The 20,198-nt window shown below is 41.4% G+C and overlaps 1 protein-coding gene across 1 annotated transcript in view; it reads right to left on the reverse strand.

The window, feature by feature from the left end:
• Positions 1–948: 948 nt before the first annotated feature.
• The window catches only part of aspa (aspartoacylase), a 34,353-nt gene continuing 15,103 nt past the window's right edge, over positions 949–20,198 (reverse strand). The window contains exons 4-6 of the mRNA XM_060847835.1: positions 9,491–9,598; positions 6,335–6,444; positions 949–4,106 (exon numbers count right to left, since the gene is read on the reverse strand). Coding sequence (XP_060703818.1) covers positions 3,909–4,106; positions 6,335–6,444; positions 9,491–9,598 — 416 coding nt within the window. The 3' untranslated portion in view covers positions 949–3,908. The remainder of the gene's footprint in view (positions 4,107–6,334; positions 6,445–9,490; positions 9,599–20,198) is intronic.

Below are 20,198 nucleotides of genomic sequence, written 5' to 3' on the forward strand. Positions count from 1 at the left end.
CACTGTTAGGAGATCTGTACATAATTCACATTATGGTTTTTTTTGCCTTTGGGGTTCCTCAGCTCCATCCACACAGACTCCACATCATCTGACCCTATGTCATTCAGTGCCATAGATTTAATTTAATTCTTAACTAACAAGCATCCCCTCTGCCTACATCCCTGTCTTTTCAATAAGTTGTAAATCCTTGGATATTTAACTGCCAGTCCTGAACCCCCTGCAACCATGACTCTGTGATGCCTACCACATCATAATCATTCACAATGATTTGTGTTGCTAATTCATCTCATTGTTACAAAAATTATGAGCATTCAGGTAAAGCGCCTTAATGCTAATTTTCTTATCCTCACGATTATCAACCTCTCTAGTGATATGTCCTAAGTTATCCCTCCTTTTTGCTTCATTCCTAGTTTGCCTTGAACTTAAATCCTGCATACATGCTAACCTACTGATTATCTTTCTACTTGGCTCCATACTCTCTGTCGCTTTCCCTTTCCCTCCCCCTGCCATCTTATAAGTTTAAATCCTAGTGACCACCTTATTTATCCTTGTCGCTAGAACATTGAGTGCATGAGACCTGCTTTATGTAGGTGTGCAACATATTGGGGGGGGGGGTTACCAGAAGTGAAAATTCCAACACATAACTTTGTCTCACCAGCCTTCTTTGAAAATGAATATCAATTTTCTCTCTTCTTAATTTTGAACAGTTGAATTTACACTGGGATAAGATATTGGAATTTCTGATAAACCCTAACTTAGTGATGGATGTTAAATCAAGTCTTCATCATTTCCTGGTTGATTAGATGCCTTGATAAATGTATTGAGTGGTGATGACATTTCATTAAAATATTTTAAGAGTTTAAAATAACAACCGAAAACAAAATGAGAAATTATCAAGGAAATTTTTATTCATATTACATTTTCCAAACTTTTATCTAAATATCTTTTTTAAATATTGTTAAAATAATCTCCAAAACAACATGATGGTTCAAAAATCTTTAATGATAAAATTAGTAAGCAAAAGACAAAGTTCCAGCCTACACAATCCCAGAGTAACTGGCTAATGCCTGATAACAGAATGGCATGCCATATTAAAAAATAGCTGCTGTTTCTAACCAGGAGGACTCCCTGATTGGTTAGGATTTGCATAGTTAGTCATGATATTCCAATAACAATGATCAAGGTTTTTAAATCTCATCATAAAAGAATACATTTGAAACAAACATATTTGATTTATAGACATTCATGTTAGTTACAATGAGTCAGAAAAAGTAAAATTAGCACAATATTTTAAAAACAATGTATGGGATTACGAAGCTTTTCAAAGACTCCAAAATAACGTGAGCTCCTCTCTATATTAATGAGGTGTTTAATGTTAATCTTTGGCATGAGATTAGTTGCAATAAAAACTTCAGCAACTAAAGAAGAAGATATCTGTTAACTCTGGAATTCTATGACATTACTTTTGAAGAATTTGTCCATGAGTTAGATTTAAAATTGAAGAAAATACTTGCTTTTGCAGATACATGATGGAAAAAGAACACATCAATGCCATTAAAAGATATTTTTTAAAAAATTGTACTTCAGTCACAGAAGTCATAAAACAGGATAAAATCCTCTATTATGTTTTGAATGTAGAAATTCAAAAATTGTAAAAAGTCTATAGTAATTGGACATCCATTCTCTTGGTTACAGTCCAACAGATTTATTTGAAATCCCAAGCTTTCAGAGCACTGCTCCTTCATCAGGTGAAGTGACTTTGCCTGATGAAGGAGCATGGCTCCGAAAACTTGTGATTTCAAATAAACCTGTTGGATTATAACCTGATGACTTCTCACCTTGTCCACCCCAGTCCAACATGAGCACCTCCATATCATCCCTTCTCTCATCAGAGGACAATATTTTGAATTTTAGAATTATGTAGTTTTCAAGCTCACTTCCAATCCTGATAGCTTTCAGCTCAGCTAAGTACTGCTCATTACAGTAAGAAGACCCTGCTACCCCAACGGATAAAGATTCTAACCAATCCTTAGTAGTGACACTGATATGCATTGTACAGATTCATGGCTCCCAATGAAACTAAAATGTAAGGCAATGAGAATTGATTTGCAAATAATATTAAACCGTTAGTTTTGCCACACTCAATGGTAAAATATTTACAATGCATTTCCTCAAATCAGTATTATATATATTCAAACAAGAATAAAAGTTGCTAGAAAAACTCAGCAGGTCTAGCAGTGAGTTCAGTGACACTTCCTCAGAACTTTCTGTTCTCTTGAGGTCTGAAGAAAGGTCATTTGACCCAAAATGTTAACTCTGATTTCTCTCCACAGATGCTGCCAGACCTGCTGGGTTTTTCCAGCAATTTCTGATCTCTAGCAGATACAATCCTTTCGGTTTTTCATCAGATTTCAAATGCCGTTCTCACCTTGAAACATTATAGAGCAGTATGGTTCCAATCAAATCATGCTCCTCTATTGGAAATAAATTAGACAGATTCACAGCAGTGTAAAGCAAGGGTTGATATAAATCTCCAGAGAATTTCAGAGATCAAAAGCATCTACTATCAATTTCCTTGTGTAATCTTTAGGGCAATTAAACCTTTCATGATTTACAGAATGATCTTTGGCCTGTTTGCACAATCGCTGATGCCTCCAATGTTTATCCACTCATTTTCAGGTTACTGGATACTGTTCCCAACATCAGGACTCTAAGAGAAACAGCATTTCCACCTTGGTCTTGAACAATCCCTCATTAGTTTTCTGTTCTGCTGGTCTGCTGCTAGTAGGCACAGATCCACACTGCCCATAAAACTCCCATTTTCAATTATCATCCTGCTATGGTCACATAGGCCCTGTCTACAATATGAGTGTTATGAAGGAACTCCTTATTTGTCTTGCTGAATTAACTAAGATGTCAGTAGGATTGAATTCACTGATTCATTCATCAATTCAGTGAAGCATTGATTTCATTTCCACATTTTCTTTGGAAGGTTGGTACACGATGCTCATGATAAAAACAAAGCCCATCCTCTGGTTTCTAAGTTATTGATTTAAGAGGTGAATATATTGCCACTTCAGATCATGACTGCACTTTCAGCCCTGGTGCAGAAACCACATAAATGTGAAGGAATGGAACCAGAATATTCTCCTGAGGCTTACCAAGTGGTTTATCTCTTTCTAAAACTGTTTAGTATAAAATGAAGTTGGGCATCCTTTAAAATATCAGTCTGCAGGTTTTAGATTTTGAAGGTATCACTCTCCTGAGGGATCCCAGCAAAAAGAGACCGACATGTAATATCAGAAGATGTTTAAACACAGATTGTGTTTTAAATAAAAACTAGCATATATTTGCATTATTTCAACATATTGCTGTATTGGAAAGCAGAAAAAAGTTTACCCTGCACTGTTGTAAACGTACGTTCAGTCACTCCATGGCATTAGTTGCAAATTAGTCCACATTTATATTTTCATAGGGCTCAGTGAACAAATTAACTCTAAAAGAATTGACTAATACAAAATCTTAGCACCCCATTTTCATGCTGATGGCTTTGCAATTGTCTGTACCGAGGGTAGGCAGCAATAACTGCTTAGAGAACAAGCTTTTTCACATTCTCCGATAGATAGAAATTCTTGCCACAGCTAAATGGTCCTTTTTGACACAGTTTGGGAAATGAATGTGATCTTTTCCTCCAAGTTATGACTCACAACAGCTGACAGTGATTCAAAAGAGATACTGCCTGTTCAAAATAGACTGGCTGCACTAGAGCACATTCACCTTTCTTTCAAATAAAAAGAGAAAAAAAACAATTAAAAGCAGCAATGCTTCTTCTGTTACAATGCATAGTGTTTGTGGAATTAGTCTTTGGTCTGATTAATGGCAGTAAGATGTCTAGAGAATCCATTAGATTAAGGTTTTGAAACCTTCATACTATTTGCTTTCAGAGTTACTTTCTCAGTTAACAGAAAGGCGGACTTTTTCTCATAATAAGCAGCTTCATTTACAAACACTGGATACACAGCACTGCTTCCATTGTAAGGAATGGTCCTTCCATTCAGGGTCAGAAACGAAGGATCACCTGGTTTCAGTTGTTTCCAGTCGTTGTCCTGTAAAGTCAAAGCATTGAGTAACTTCAAGAGATTTCTGGTTCATGCATACTCTTCAGTACATCATGGCTGACAATGTTATTTGCAAGCTGAAAATGTGTTGCTGGAAAAGCGCAGAAGGTCAGGCAGCATCCAAGGAACAGGAACTTCGACGTTTCGGGCATAAGCCCTTCTTCAGGAATCCTGAAGAATGGCTTATGCCCGAAACGTCGAATTTCCTGTTCCTTGGATGCTGCCTGACCTGCTGCGCTTTTCCAGCAACACATTTTCAGCTCTGATCTCCAGCATCTGCAGACCTCACTTTCTCCTCAGTGTTATTTGCAAACCTTTTTATGTTTCAAGTTAGCAGCATACATTTCCGAGTCAGGCATTGGATGGGAGTTAATATTCTTTTGCTCTTCATAGTAAAAAATGAGGTCTGCAGATGCTGGAGATCACAGCTGCAAATGTGTTGCTGGTTAAAGCACAGCAGGTTAGGCAGCATCCAAGGAATAGGAAATTCGACATTTCGGGCATAAGCCCTTCATCAGGAGGGCTTCAATCAATCGTTTAAAACCACACCCCCCACCAACCCAACCTCCACTCCCGGCACCTTCCCCTGCAACCGCAGGAAATGTAAAACTTGCGCCCACACCTCCTCCCTCACTTCCCTCCAAGGCCCCAAGGGATCATTCCATATCTGCCACAAGTTCACCTGTACCCCCACACACATCATCTATTGCATCCGCTGCACCCGATGTGGCCTCCTCTATATTGGGGAGACGGGCCGCTTACTTGCGGAACGCTTCAGAGAACACCTCTGGGACGCCCGGACCAACCAACCCAACCACCCCGTGGCTCAACACTTTAACTCTCCCTCCCACTCCACCAAGGACATGCAGGTCCTTGGACTCCTCCACCGGCAGAACATAACAACACGACGGCTGGAGGAGGAGCTGGAGGAGGAGCTGGAGGAGGAGGAGTGGGCGGCACGGTGGCACAGTGGTTAGCACTGCTGCCTCACAGCGCCTGTAGACCCGGGTTCAATTCCCGACTCAGGCGACTGACTGTGTGGAGTTTGCACGTTCTCCCCGTGTCTGCGTGGGTTTCCTCCGGGTGCTCCGGTTTCCTCCCACAGTCACAAAGATGTGCGGGTCAGGTGAATTGGCCATGCTAAATTGCCCATAGTGTTAGGTAAGGGGTAAATGTAGGGGTATGGGTGGGTTGCGCTTCGGCGGGTCGGTGTGGACTTGTTGGGCCGAAGGGCCTGTTTCCACACTGTAAGTCTAATCTAATCTTCCACCTGGGAACCCTCCAACCACAAGGTATGAACTCAGATTTCTCCAGTTTCCTCATTTCCCCTCCCCCCACCTTGTCTCAGTCGGTTCCCTCAACTCAGCACCGCCCTCCTAACCTGCAATCCTCTTCCTGACCTCTCCGCCCCCACCCCACTCCAGCCTATCACCCTCACCTTGACCTCCTTCCACCTATCACATCTCCATCGCCCCTCCCCCAAGTCCCTCCTCCCTACCTTTTATCTTAGCCTGCTTGGCACACTCTCCTCATTCCTGATAAAGGGCTTATGCCCGAAATGTCGAATTTCCTATTCCTTGGATGCTGCCTAACCTGCTGTGCTTTAACCAGCAACACATTTGCAATTTTGCTCTTCATAGCAATGTTTTTCAGGGTCAATTTCAGAACAATAATCCTAATCTGTCAGAATGACAGATTTGTACTTTTCAAATTAATGTGAATTGAACAGCAGTTTTCCTGTTCGAGGTCAACCCTCTCAGCATCCCCACCACAACGTCTAATTACCCTTAGCATTAGAGAATGAATGCATGAACAGTTGCAACCACAATGATTACAAAGCACCTTTGTTCAATCTCTGGTCTGTTTATTTCAGCCAAAATACCATTGGGGATGATAAAGTGTTAGAAAAGAAGAAATACTGACAATGATACCAATCCTTTACTACTTTGTAAACAACTTCCAATGGAAGGTGTTGTGTAGAATGAGAGCTGTGGACAGTATTTATTTCCATATGTGATGGCCGCTCAGGATAAAATAACTTGCTGATATTGATTCTGTGACCCATGAATGAATAATGGCCATTTAAAAAAAGTATCAGTGGGTTACTGGAACCAAAGAACCAAACTCCAGCTGTCAAGTGAGGAAGATGAGACACAGGAAGGAAGCTAATAAGGACAAACAGAACTTGCTTCATCCAAAAACAAAATCACACTTACTTGAAGCTGAGGATGAATGATACCAATAATCTGTCCTTCCGAGTCCCTGGGGTAATCGACTTTCTCAAAAGCTCTGTAAACATCAAGGGTGCATGGAGGGAATTCCTTACCTAGATATAAATAAACATTACGTGAGCAACCTCTTAAATCTCATGAGACATGGAGAATTACAATGATGTCACCTGTAATTCTATCAGGGTAACCAAATTCAGCTGATGTTTTCATCATCACTCAGCAAATAACTATTCAATGGGCTGAGGAGTGGCAGATGGAGTTTAATTTAGATAAATACGAGGTGGTGCATTTTGGGTAAGCAAATCTTAGCAGAACTTATACATTTAATGGTAAGGTCCTAGGGACTGTTGTTGAACAAAGAGACCTTGGAGTGCAGGTTCATAACTCCTCGCAGGTAGATGGGATAGTGAAGGCACCGTTTGGTATGCTTTCCTTTATCGGTCAGAGTATTGAGTACAGGAGTTGTGAGGTCATGTTGCAGCTGTACAGGACATTGATTGGGCCACTGTTGGAATATTGCATATAATTCTGGTTTCCTTCCTATGGAAAGATGTTGTGAAACTTGAAAGGGTTCAGAAAAGATGTACAAGGATGTTGCCAGGGTTGGAGGATTTGAGCTGTAGAGAGAGGTTTAATAGGCTAGGGCTGTTCTCCCTGGAATGTCAGAGGCTGAGGGGTGACCTTCTATAAAATCATGAAGGACATGGATAGGATAAATAGACAATGTCTTTTCCCTGGGGTGAGGGAATCCAGAACTAGAGGGCATAGGTTTAGGGTGAGAAGGGAAAGATATAAAAGAGACCTAAGGGGCAACTTTTTCACACAGAGGGTGGTATGTGTATGGAATGAGCTGCCAGAGGAAGTGGTGGAGGCTTGTACAATTGCAATGTTTAAAAGGCATGAGGATGGGTATATGAATAGGAAGGGTTTGGAGGGATATGGGCCAGGTACTGGCAGGTGGGACTAGATTGGGTTGGGATATCTGGTTGGCATGGAAGAGTTGGACCAAAGGGTCTGTTTCCATGCTGTACATCTCTATGACTCTAAATACAACCAGTCTGATCTTTGTTTAAGAATTGGGTCAACGAGAAAATAAAGACATGGACAATCATATTGATGAACTTCGCCTGGGAGGGGATGCAAAATGACGGACAGTGAAAGTTGTGCTTTGCCCAATTTTCATTTCCATCAATGGATGTGATTTTCTGATTTTTTAAAAAATATGGGGCGGGTGTGTTAGGTGGCGACTAACCACCGCAGCCACTGCTGGGAAAACCTGACCTAGACCTAACAGGCTGCATGCCGTTTTCCACCTCCTCCACTCAGCAGGCAGTTTTTGTAAGCTGGGAAACTAGCCACCATTCCTGCTCCCTCTCCACGGGAAGGGCTAGTGATGAATTGAGACCCTTAAGTGACCAGTAATTGAAGGATGGAATGAAAGGTTGCCGAGAACTGAGTAAGTGAGGTGGCAAGGAGGAGGGAATCATCTCGTCAGGGCCAAGTCTCCCAATTATTTTCCTCTACTTCCCATCTTCATCACCTTGTCTGGGGAGGGAAAATTGTAGTCAATATTGTGCGGGGCAGGAAGCAACATCAGGTTCAGGTTCACCATCAGCCTTTTTGCACTATTGCCAAACACAAATTCACTTCCTGTTGTCCCAAGAAACTGTTGTAAGAGTTTAGTAATAAACACTCACTTGTAAAACTACTACCGAGTCACCTTTCAACACGATGCTTCTGGACAAAATTTCTTCCAATCTTATTTTCCAAGACGTTTAAAGTGCTGCATTTTTCACTTAAAAGCAACGATGCTTTTGTCTTGTAATTTTCTCCTAACTTGTTTTCTTCATTTTAGATGTCCTACTTTATTTCCTGTTTTCTAACTGAGAGTGCAGAGGCACAGCCAACATCATGCTCAGATCGTTTTAAAAAAACGTTAACATCCCTGGGACATTGAACACCACTCCCAAATCTCTGAGTAAAGAAATGTCTTCTTAGCTTAACCCTAAATAGTTGACCCCTTGATTGTAATTTCCTTGAATTCCTCCCATTTGGTTTACAGCTATGTTTGGAATGTTAGATATATTCTCTGTAATAAAGACTAATGAATGTACTGTTTGATTTTCTTTTAGATTAGATCAGATTAGATTAGATTACTTACAGTGTGGAAACAGGCCCAACAGGCCCACACCGACCCGCCGAAGCGCAACCCACCCATACCCCTACATTTACCCCTTACCTAACACTACGGGCAATTTAGCATAGCCAATTCACCTGACCCGCACATCTTTGGACTGTGGGAGGAAACCGGAGCACCCGGAGGAAACCCATGCAGACACGGGGAGAACGTGCAAACTCCACACAGTCAGTCACCTGAGTCGGGAATTGAACCCGGGTCTCAGGCGCTGTGAGGCAGCAGTGCTAACCACTGTGCCACCGTGCCGCCCATTTATCTGTCATCTTCTTATTTTATATTAATCATTTCTCAAAGGACCACAATGTTCATGCTGTTAACGCTTTTTAACTACCTATATTCTTACTATCTGCTTTTATACCTCTAGCTAGCTTTCTCTCACAGCCTAATTTTTTCTTATTAACCTTATGATCATTCTTTCCTTTTTTAAAATATTCTGCCCAGTCTTTTGACCCAGTTCCCATCTTTCTATAGTGATATGCTTTTCCTTTACAATTCATACTAATTATTTTAGTTAACCATGAATAGGTCTTCCTCTTGGAAATTTTCTCAGTTGTTAGAATCTACCTATTTTGCGTATTCTGAAATATTCCCTTCAAATGTCCTATTCTCTATTGAAAATCCTTTAACAAATCTTCCATAAAAAAAAACAAATATATTACCCCCAAACTCATGAGCGTTGGTAGCATTGGGTTCTTTTCAAACAAATATCTACAGCTAATGATCAGTCTGCTTCTCTTTGGAAGGATAAAGTTATTGGGAAGGGCAAGTGTCAACTTTGTCAAAGTGAGTCTGCTCTTTCAAGATTGAGCAATTGTGAAGATATACGATCACTAGAGGAAAGAGTGAAAGATTTATATGCTACGAGTAATTGGCAATTTAAAGGAAGTCATTATCTTGGTGAACAGGGGAAAACATCTTGCTGCTCGAGTTACAGCAAGTCCCACCTTCATTGTAGAAATGTGCAAAATCCAGGGCACTGTTCACAAGCTTCCTCATATTTTCTAAAATATTTGCCCTGATTACTCCTTGAGGTTGAGGACCTATTTCGAGCCCTGTGGGAGAAAGAAAAGAAATCGTGTTAAAAGTGGTGGTGGTGAAACGCAGGCACATTTTGACATACTGAGATCTGTAACATTTCACAAAACTGAAAGCTGGACTTTCCAATGCCTTTCCTACAGGTTTCTGGGAAGCTGGGAGTGGGAATACAACAGGTACCACAACTACTGTTGAAAGTGACATTAAACATATTTGGTGGACTAATGCAAATGTTGGGCTTTTGGGAAAATAAACATTGATCTCCCGTTACTAATATATTAGCAATGCTGACATTTGGCCACATTGTCTACTTGCACATCAGTCAGCACCATTAGCAAATATTACACCACAACCCATGGGCGATTTGGCAGCAGTACAAAACTACTTGGAGCCTGCCACAAATTCTAAATAGTCCTGACCACAGAAGATTAACCGGGGTCAAGGCGTAGGAGAACAGGAGTGTGCAAAGCTATTTATTTTTAATGTCCAAAGCCTTTTCTCCTGGATTGCTCACAACAGTAACTAGGAGATTAATATTTAAAATGTTAGTTGGCAACTCCAAGCGAGTTCAAAGTATATTGATAAGTATAAAGGGGAATTTGGAACAATGCCATACAATGATGCACAGTAAATTCAAGGATAGCTTTCCTTGAGGAGCATGTTTCGAACAAAGAAAGTTATTGAGCTGAAGGCCTTTTTGGAAGATTGACAGTCTTTTTTTTCCCCTCTAAATCTGCAGCAATCAACCTTCACAAATTGATGGAACCTATTGTCATGTTTGTTTCAAATCCATTCCGTCAAGTAGATATTGGTGTGTTGGGAGGTTGGCTACCAAGTTTGATCAGATGTTTGATTTACAAGTGGAGTTGATTACAAAGATAATTGTTATGCAAAATGATATTGTGCTGAAAGTCAGATTAAAAGAGAGTGATTTTTGGCACTCGAACAGAGAAAAATACCCACTCTATCACTTTGTACTTTTCAAATGAAAGCTTACTTTGATTTCACATACTTCTGTGAGACCATGTTCTCCCAAGTTAAGATAATCAAATCCAAGCATTACACTCGGGTCACAGAAAGCTATTTGGTGGACTGTATATGACCAGCAGTCTCAAACTGCAGCTCAGACTTCAAGGCACTGGCAATCAAATATCTGACGCTGAGACTTGGTGAGTATGTGACAAAACAAATAATTACATATACTTGATTTTAGATCTGTACAGCACTAAAAACAAACTAAATAAAAACCAAAAGAACTGCAGAAGCTGTCAATCAAAAACAAAATTTGCTGGAAAAGCTCAGCAGGTCTGGCAACATCTGTGAAGAGAAATCAGAGTTAACGTTTCGGGTCTAATGACCCTCCTTCTGAACTGATGGTAGCTAGGAAAGTGTTGGTTTATATGCAGGAAACCGACTGCATATAAACCAACATTCTCTCTGCAACCCTTGATCCTTTTGGCAATCAAGAACTTATCTATCTTGGTTTTAAATATACTCAATGACTTGGCCTCCACAGCCTTCAGTGGTAGTGAATTCCACAGATTTGCCAATCTCTGGCTGAAGATGTTTCTCCTTATCTCCATTCTAAAGGATCTTCTCTTTACTGTAAGGCTGTGCCCTCAGGTCCACATCTCTCCTGCCAATGGAAACATCCTCCCAATGTTTACTCTGTCCAGGCTGTTCAGTATTCTGTAAGTTGCAATCGAATCCCCCCTCATACTTCTAACCTCCATCGAGTATAGTCCCAGAGTCCTCAAATGATCCTCAGCTTTTAAGCCTTTCATTCCTGTGATCATTCTCCTGAACCTGCTCCAGGGCCAATACATCCTTCCTGAGATATGGGACCCAAAATTGCTCACAATACTCTAAATGTGGTCTGATCAGAGCCTTCTAAAGCCTCAGACGTAAATCTCTGCTTTCCTATTCTAATCATCTCAAGATGAATGACAACATTCAACATGAGGGCTTGAAATATCCAAATGCTGAACTTGCAGAAACAAATTCAACCAAGATAAATCTTCAAGCAATAGAATTTTCCATGAAGTACCCTGAAAAATGTCTTGAACAGAAGGCATTTGTTAATGCATCGGACCAGTCGACTGAATGTAGAACGAAAAACCCAGACTGGCAAATCATTGGAACTTTGTCCTGGAAACAGAAATGACTGGTGCAATCTGGACAACAGGAATGGTGAAACCTGAAAGAGTTCAAGAAGAGATTTACAAGGATGTTGCCAGGGTTGGAGGGTTTGCGCTGTAGGGAGAGGCTGAATACGCTGGAGTTGTTTTCCCTGGGGCATTGGAAGCAGAGAGGTAACCTTATAGAGGTTTATAAAATCACGAGGGGCGTGGACAGGATAAATAGACAAGGTCCCTTCCCTAGCAGAAAAAGTGAGGACTGCAGATGCTGGAGACCGGAGTTGAAAAATGTGATGCTGGAAAAACACAGCAGGCCAGGCAGCATCCGAGGAGGAGGAGAATCGACGTTTCGGGCATAAGCCCTTCTTCAGGTACCTTCCCTGGGGTGGGGGAGTCCAGAACTAGACGGCATAGGTTTAGGGTGAGAAGGGAAAGATTTAAAAGGGAACTAAGGAGCAATGTTTTCACGCAGAGGGTGGCATGTGTGTGGAATGAGCTGTCAGACATGGTGTCAGAGGTTGATACAATTGCAACATTTAAAAGGCATCTGGGTGGGTATATGAGCCAAATGCTGGCAAATGGGACTGGATTAATATGGGATATCTGGTCGGCATGGATGAGTTGGACCGAAGGGTCTGTTTCCATGCTATACAGCTCTGTGACTCTATGTCCAGTGTGGAAGAGCTGATACAGGTTTACAAGCAGCTTTGGATTATGTTTTTAAGAACAGAAAGAGCAACTGGTTAGTAAAAGGATAGTCTAAACAGCAATCAGTAACAATGGAGGAAAAATTCGAAAATAAATAGGATACTCATGCGAAGTGTTCAATATACGTACAGTACTATAAAAACATGTTAAAATTACACTCAATCGATGAAGTTTTGATTGATCGTGCTCCACCTAATGGCAGAAACTGGCTGGTGCAGCAGAATTACCTTCACCAACCAACTTCTGTCATTAGGTGATGCCCAGGATTTCAATGCAAGTTCAGAATGGGAGGCAGGAGGGCAGTGGAGACTTTAAAGGTAAGAATAGAGGGTAGGAATGGAACCTAAAGCGGTGAGTTAAGAGGAGTGCCAAGGACCCAAGTACGATTTCCGCCTCAGGCGACTGTCTTTGTGGAGTTTGTACATTCTCCCCGTCTCTGTATGGGTTTCCTCCGGGTGTTCCAGTTTCCTCCCACAATCCAAAGATGTGCAGGTTAGGTGAATTGGCCATGCAAAATTGCCCATCGAGTTAGGTGCATTAGTCAGGGGTAAATATAGGGTAGGAGAATGGGTCTGGGTGCGTTACTCTTTGGAGGGTTGGTGTGGGCTTGTTGGGCCTAATGGCCTGTTTTCATACTGTAGGGAATCCAATCTAATCAATCAAACTGGAGGAAATCTCAGAGGACTTCAGCTTTATAATACAAACAAATCACAATGGCTGCTAGGAATAAAAAGAAAGTGCTGGAGAAACTCAGCAGCTCTGGCTCAATCTGTGGAGAGAGAAGCAGAGTGAACACTTCAAGGCCAATACAAGTTTTCTTTGGAATTGGTTTAATTAGAAACTGGATCTTCTGATTTTCTCTCCAACACTTTCTGTTTTTATATCAGGTTTCAATTACATTTGCTCACCGCTGAGAATTTGTATGGAGCTTATTTTGTTCAGATTAGCAATCTCAGTCAGCCAAATGTCCCAAGTGGGAAATGCACATGTTGCTGGTGCTGTTTGAAGTGGAGTTTAAGGTACGTGTTGTAGCAGATGAAAGGATTTCTTGTACATGGCTACGTTGTTTGGTTGATACAGACAGAGGAAGATATTCCACAACAAAAACAAAAATGACTGGAGAACTGTTTCAATTCCGATATGACTCTTCTTTAGGAAGTGAAGAATGATAGAGTCAAGAGTGATGAAGAGAATTCAAGTTCTGATGATGAGTTCACCAGACTCCAAACATTAACTCTGCTTTCTCCCCACAGATGCTGCCAGATCTGCTGAGTTTCACCAGCAATTTCTGCTTTTCTAACAATGATTCATCATTTCCTCTGGAACACATGAGGACAAAAACAATATAAACCACTACATGGATGTATCTGCCCTTCTTGCTGTGCATGTGGATCATGGTGAATAGTAGTGGCAAGGCAGATTGTTACAGTACTATAGGTACAGAACATAATCAGAAAGGCTAATGGGATGTTGGCCTTTGTATCTAGAAGTCAAGAATCCAATTGGACAGAAGTCAAACTTCGACTATACAAAGCCCTGGTTAGATCACTGTTGGAATATTTTGAGCAGTAGTTGGCATCTTGTACAATAGGAAGGATATACTGACCTTTTGCTAAGTAAGTGAGAGTAAACAAGGTAAGGTCCTATTCCTTAAATGAGGAGGTTTTGTAATCAACTGATTGAAGTTTCAAGGCCGAAGAGGAATAAATCAGGTAGATAGAAACTATTTCATCTTGTTTAGGATGTCAATGGGGCATGGACTAAAACCCAGCATGTGGTCTTTCAGGTGTGAAAATAGAAAACATTTCAGAGTTACCATTTCAAGTCTGATAGGAGTTTGTTTTGGAATCTTGAAGTTCTGAAGAGGAGAAATATCAAATTTGAAATATTAACTTTATTCCTCGCTCCACACATGAGGCCAGAGCTGCTGTTTCTCCAGCAATTTTTGTTGGGAAAATCGTCCTGGGTCTGTATTAACCAAGCAACTTACAACACAATAACCTGCAGAACAGTGTTTCCTCTGGTACAAAATATATCTTAAACTCAATGTCAGAACAGCATCAGAGACAGGTGTATTTCCAGAAAAATAGTGAAGAATCTGGTTTCCAGCATCTGCAGTCATTGTTTTTACCTCGTTGATTTTAACCCTACTGCGAATCCTCTTGCAAGGATGCCGACCTTGAAGAAGTTTTCCTCCTCTCTCTACAAGAATCTCAGGGAGTCCCTCTCCCACTGCAACTCCCAGGTCATTTCCTCTGTCCGGACTCTATGCTACTTTCTCCCCACCCCCACCCTTCTCTAATTTCTCTCTCCACCCTTCAGGCACTCTGCCTGTATTCCTGATGAAGGGCTTTTGTCCAAAACATCAGTTTTCCTGCTCCTCGGATGCTGCCTGAACTGCTGTGCATTTCTAGCACCACTAATCCAGAATCTGGTTTCCAGCATCTGCAGTCGTTTTTACCTCGTTGATTTTAACCCTACTGCGAATCCTCTTCCAAGGATGCCTGCCTTGAAGAAGTTTTTCTCCTCTCTATACAAGAATCTCAGGTCATTTCCTCTGCCCTGACTCTAGGCTACTTCCTCCCCATCAGGCCTTTATGTGGAGCCACAGGAGATACTAAACGAGTATTTTGCATCAGTGTTTACTGTGGAAAAGGACATAGAAGATTTAGAATGTAGGGAAATAGATGGTGATATCTTGAAAAATGTCCATATTACAGAGGAGGAAGTGCTGGATGTCTTGAAATGCATAAAAGTGGATAAATCCCCAGGTGTACTCTAGAACTCTGTGGGAAGCTAGGTAAGTGATTGCTGGGCTTCCTCCTGAGATATTTGTATCATTGATAATCACAGGTGCGGTGCCAGAAGACTGGAGGTTGGCAAACGTGGTGCCACTATTTAAGAAAGGTGCTAAGGACAAGCCAGGAAATGATAGATCAATGAGCCTGATGTCGGTGGTTTTTTGAAGAAGTAACAAAGAGGATTGATGAGGCAGAGCGGTAGATGTGATCTATACGGACTTCAGCAGGGCGTTCGACAAGATTCCCGATGGGAGGCTGGTTAGCAAGATTAGCTTTCATTGAATACAGGGAGAACTAGCCATTTGGATAAAGAACTGGCTCAAAGGTAGAAGACAGAGGGTGGTGGTAGAGAGTTGTTTTTCAGATTGGAGGCCTGTGACCAGTGGAGTGCCACAAGGATCAGTGCTGGGTCCTTTAATTTTAATCATTTATATAAATGATTTGCATGTGAGCTTTAGGGGTATAGTTAGTAAGTTTGCAGATGACACTAAAATTGGAGGTGTATTGGACAGCGAAGAAGGTTACCTTGGATCACAATGGGATCTTGATCAGGTGAGCCAATGTGCTGAGGAGTTTAATTCAGATAACTGCGAGGTGCTGCATTTTGGGAAAACGAATTTTAGCAGAATTTATATACTTAATGGTAAGGTCCTAGGGAGTGTTGCTGAACAAAGAGACTTGGAGTGCAGGTTCATAGCTCCTTGAAAATAGAGTCGCAGGTAGAAAGGATAGTGAAGACGACGTTTGGTATGCTTTCCTTTATTGGTCAGAGTATTGAGTACAGGAGTTGGGAGGTCATGTTGCGGCTGTACAGGACATTGGTTAGGCCACTGTTGGAATATTGCGTTCAATTCTGGTCTCCTTCTTATTGGAAGGATGTTGTGAAACATGAAAGGGTTCAGAAAAGATTTACAAGGATGTTGCCAGGGTTGGAGGATTTGAGCTATTGGGAGACATTGAATAGGCTAGGGTTATTTTTCCTGGAGCTTCGGAGGCTGAGGGGTGACCTTATAGAGTTCTATAAAATCATGAGAGGCGTGGATAGGGTAAATAGACAAAGTCTTTTCCCTGGGGTGGAAGAGTCAAGAACTAGAGGGCATAGGTTTAGGGTGAGAGGGGCAAGAGGTCAGAGAATCCTAAGGGGCAACTTTTTCATGCAGAGGGTGGTATGTGTATGGAATGAGCTGCCAGAGGAAGTGGTGGAGGCTGGTACAATTACAGCATTTAAAAAGGCATTTGGATGGATATATGAATAGGAAGAGTTTGGAGGGATATGGACCAGGTACTGGCAGGTGAAACTAGTTTGGGTTGGGATATCTGGTCGGCATGGACGAGTTGAACCACAGGGTCTATTTCCGTGCTGTACATCTCTATGACTCTATGACATGTGACAATAAACCTAATTGCAATTCTTTCTGCATTATTGCAGGCTGTTTTATTCCAGAATGAGAGAGAGGCAGGTAACGAAGGCAATGAAAGTGGGTGCCACAGTTGTTACTATGGCTGCAGGTGAAAATATGTCCCAAGTGACAGAGTAGGCAGGGCAGACGGTATAAACCTCTGGTTTAAGTGGGGTAGGGTTTGTGGTGGATAACAACAAATGAGGGAACATGTTGTAGGCAATAGAAGATGGTAGAGCACGAGTCACAGTAGGAGGTGGGTACAGTCTCAGCGAGCTTTTGGAGAGGAGATGGTGGCACATAGACTAGCAGAGTGGAGAAAGTCATTGCCCTTTTTCCTACATTGCTGGGCACTGACACAGACAGTAACTTCAGAGCGGGTGGCGTAGACCGGTGACAGACTCAGAGAAAAGGAGGTCACATTTCTGTACCAGCCCGTCCACCAGGATCCCCAAGTCCTTGCTCGCAAAATGAGACAGAAATTGCCCCTTCTCCAGCCCAAATGTAAGGAACTGCACAGGGCAATTCAAGACTGATAGTGCCTGATGGTGCGGACACCAGGGATTCCAGTCCACTCTGGGATTCCCAACAGTGGCAAATCATTTTGGGGGTATGGTGACTGCTAGAATGGGGCTACAATCAAGCAAAAATGGGAACCATGGGGTGAGACAGATTTTTAATCAGGCAGAATTGGCAAAATACAACAAGAGATCTCAGTAGACCTCCCTGCATCAAACCCATCATGAAATCTGACAAAACCCACAGCCAAAAACCCCTAAGATTCAAACAATAATCATTTTATTGATCATTAATTGACTCGACTTTAAATTAGACTTACTGCATATATTGTAGATTGCATGGCTGTTCTAACTTTGTGTAGTGAAGTTTGTGGTTGTTTGTTCAAAACTGTGGAGCCTTATGGCTTTGCTCTGTTAAAAAGGATCTGGGAACACATAACCTTTTGTCAAATTAAGAAAATGTTACTGGTTCCTAGCCAAATCATAATGTTAATTTGGCAGCCTGTTCTGGGATTATAACAATACAGTCCTGTTAACTTTAGCACCTGGGGTGATGTGAAAAATAGTGAATTACAAACGTGTCATGTTGCATTTGCAATGATAATGCGAACATGAACTAAAGCAATTTTCACTCATTATTAAACTCAAACTGTAATTGTTACCAAAAAAATGTTAATCCATTAATCATTCCTGTTAAAAAAGTGTTCAGGATTCAGCTATTGTTCCCATCTAAAAATCTAATAAATGTGTGCGTATTTTTTAAAAAAAATCATAAAATGAGTTACATATGTTTGTCCAAAATACATTTAGTCTGGTGTAACAGGAGAGACTATTCATTCTCCATGTTCACAATTCTTCGTGTCAGTCCATTAAGAGTAAACTACCTTCTGATATCAACTAGTTATATTTTATTGCATCATACAGGCAATGTTTTCGATTCCTGGTTAAAGCACAGCAGGTTAGGCAGCATCCAAGGAATAGGAAATTCGACGTTTCGGCCATATGAAGGGCTTATGCCCAAAACGTCAAATTTCCTATTCCTTGGATGCTGCCTAACCTGCTGTGCTTTAACCAGCAACACATTTTCAACTGTGAACTCCAGCATCTGCAGACCTCACTTTTTACCCGAATGTTTTCGATTCCCCCTATTTCTGTTCCCACAGATGTCTGGAAGCAGGTTTTTGATCCTCTTGGCTGCCTAACTAGGAGAAGGAAGGGAAGAAGAGCACACTGTATACAGAAAGTCTCTTACGTAGCAACCTGCTACAGTTATTCTCACTATGTGCATGCAGAGAAGCCTGGGTGAATGTGCTAACCGATAGTAACTGTACACTATTGAAAGATGTTCTGCACCAGTTATTACCTAAGACCTTTTCAGCGCAGTCTAACTCTGTGGACCCAATGCTGACATTATGCTTTTCATCCAGTAAAGGCTGATTCTATCCAGTTTTGTCACTTGGGGGAAGTCTCAGAGATCATGGCACACTGTCTTCTTGAGCAGATGTGCATGTTAATAGGTCTCTTGTTCTATTTAAAATCAGCTGCTATAGAATAGTTCCTTAAACCTTCCTAATATGGTACAGCAGTGTGCATTTGGAGATTTGCTTGCCTCATTCATCTCATGTTTAGAGGTGACTGGTTTATGTCACAGGAAATGGTTTGAATTTAAACAAATATATTTGCAGTAAGACTACACAACAGCAAAGTGTCCTGCAGTGAAGAAAATGCAATCAGTCTTTCAGCAAACAGGAACTGGAATGGGTGTGTGCGTGCACGTGTAGCAGCTTTCACTGATATTTATTTACTGTCAAGATTGGATGCAGTTCAGGCAGCATCTGAGGAGCAGGAAAATTGAGACTTCAGGCAAAAACCCTTCGTCACCAAATTCCTGATGAAGGGCTTTTGCCAGAGACGTCGAATTTCCTGCTCCTCGGATGCTGCCTGACCTGCAGTGCTTTTCCAGCATCACTCTAATCTTGACTCTAATCTCCAGCATCTGCAGTACCCACTTCTGCCTATATTTACTGTCAGTCAGAGTTTTCGCGTGATGTTTTCTCTGTATGTACCATTTGTATAAAGAAAAGCAATCAGCATTTTTCTACTCAGGAAATATTCCAAATACATGTAGCTTCAACAGCCAGAAAATCATCTTGTATCAATTACGTAGTCTTTGAAATGCAGAAACTGGTCATTTGACCTGACTAATCTATCCCACTTGAGCCTCCTGCCCCCTTTTTCATCACATCATCAGCGCAGTCTCCCATTCCTTTCTCTGGAATGTATTTATCTAGGTTCAAATGTAGATGCCTGTATTACCTTTGCTGGTGTACTGGTGACTAACCTATATCAATACTTAGGTTCAGTCTCCCCATCAAGTGGAACCATCCCCACTGGGAAACCATAGGCTACTATCTTCAATTTCTGTGTCATATACAGCCAACAGGTGAATTCTGAAAACTGCCTGCCTCTATAGGAAAGGTTCATTTTTAGAATGGCTTTAGGGGTAATTACTGTTTTTGCACCTTCTCTCCTCAAGTTCCTTCAACTACCGAGGAGTAAACACATGCTCCCTGACCTCTGTCAATGTCAATTAGCAGAAGGTAGGGCATGTCTGGTCCACTGTCTGGCTCACTGATATTTTTGTCCTGCTCTCTCTATGGAGATTTGCCTAATCTGGGTTCAAGAATTCCCGTGCTGTAATGTATCCTTTCTGAGCATGAGGACACTTTCATTGCATGGTCAGTGGTCCAACATGCTGCACTGTTACACTTTTTAAAAAAGGGTGACTTTGAATGACAGCAGACCTCTTATACTTCCTGAAATAAAGTGCTTAAAAAAACTTACTAAGTTTGAGTTGACTGTCATCTTTCCAATGTTACACCAATAAGTAAAACACAATACTTAACTGCCCTGTGAAACATTGCGGCAGCATGTAGTTTTGAAAGGCAGCTTAAGTGCAAGTTATGATTTACAGGACAGTCAGTGAACTTTTTAGATTAGATTAGATTCCCTACAGCGTGGAAACAGGCCCTTCGGCCCAATCAGTCCACAC

The sequence above is a fragment of the Hemiscyllium ocellatum genome, chromosome 31 (assembly GCF_020745735.1).
Source record: "Hemiscyllium ocellatum isolate sHemOce1 chromosome 31, sHemOce1.pat.X.cur, whole genome shotgun sequence".
Taxonomy (NCBI): Eukaryota; Metazoa; Chordata; class Chondrichthyes; order Orectolobiformes; family Hemiscylliidae; genus Hemiscyllium; species Hemiscyllium ocellatum.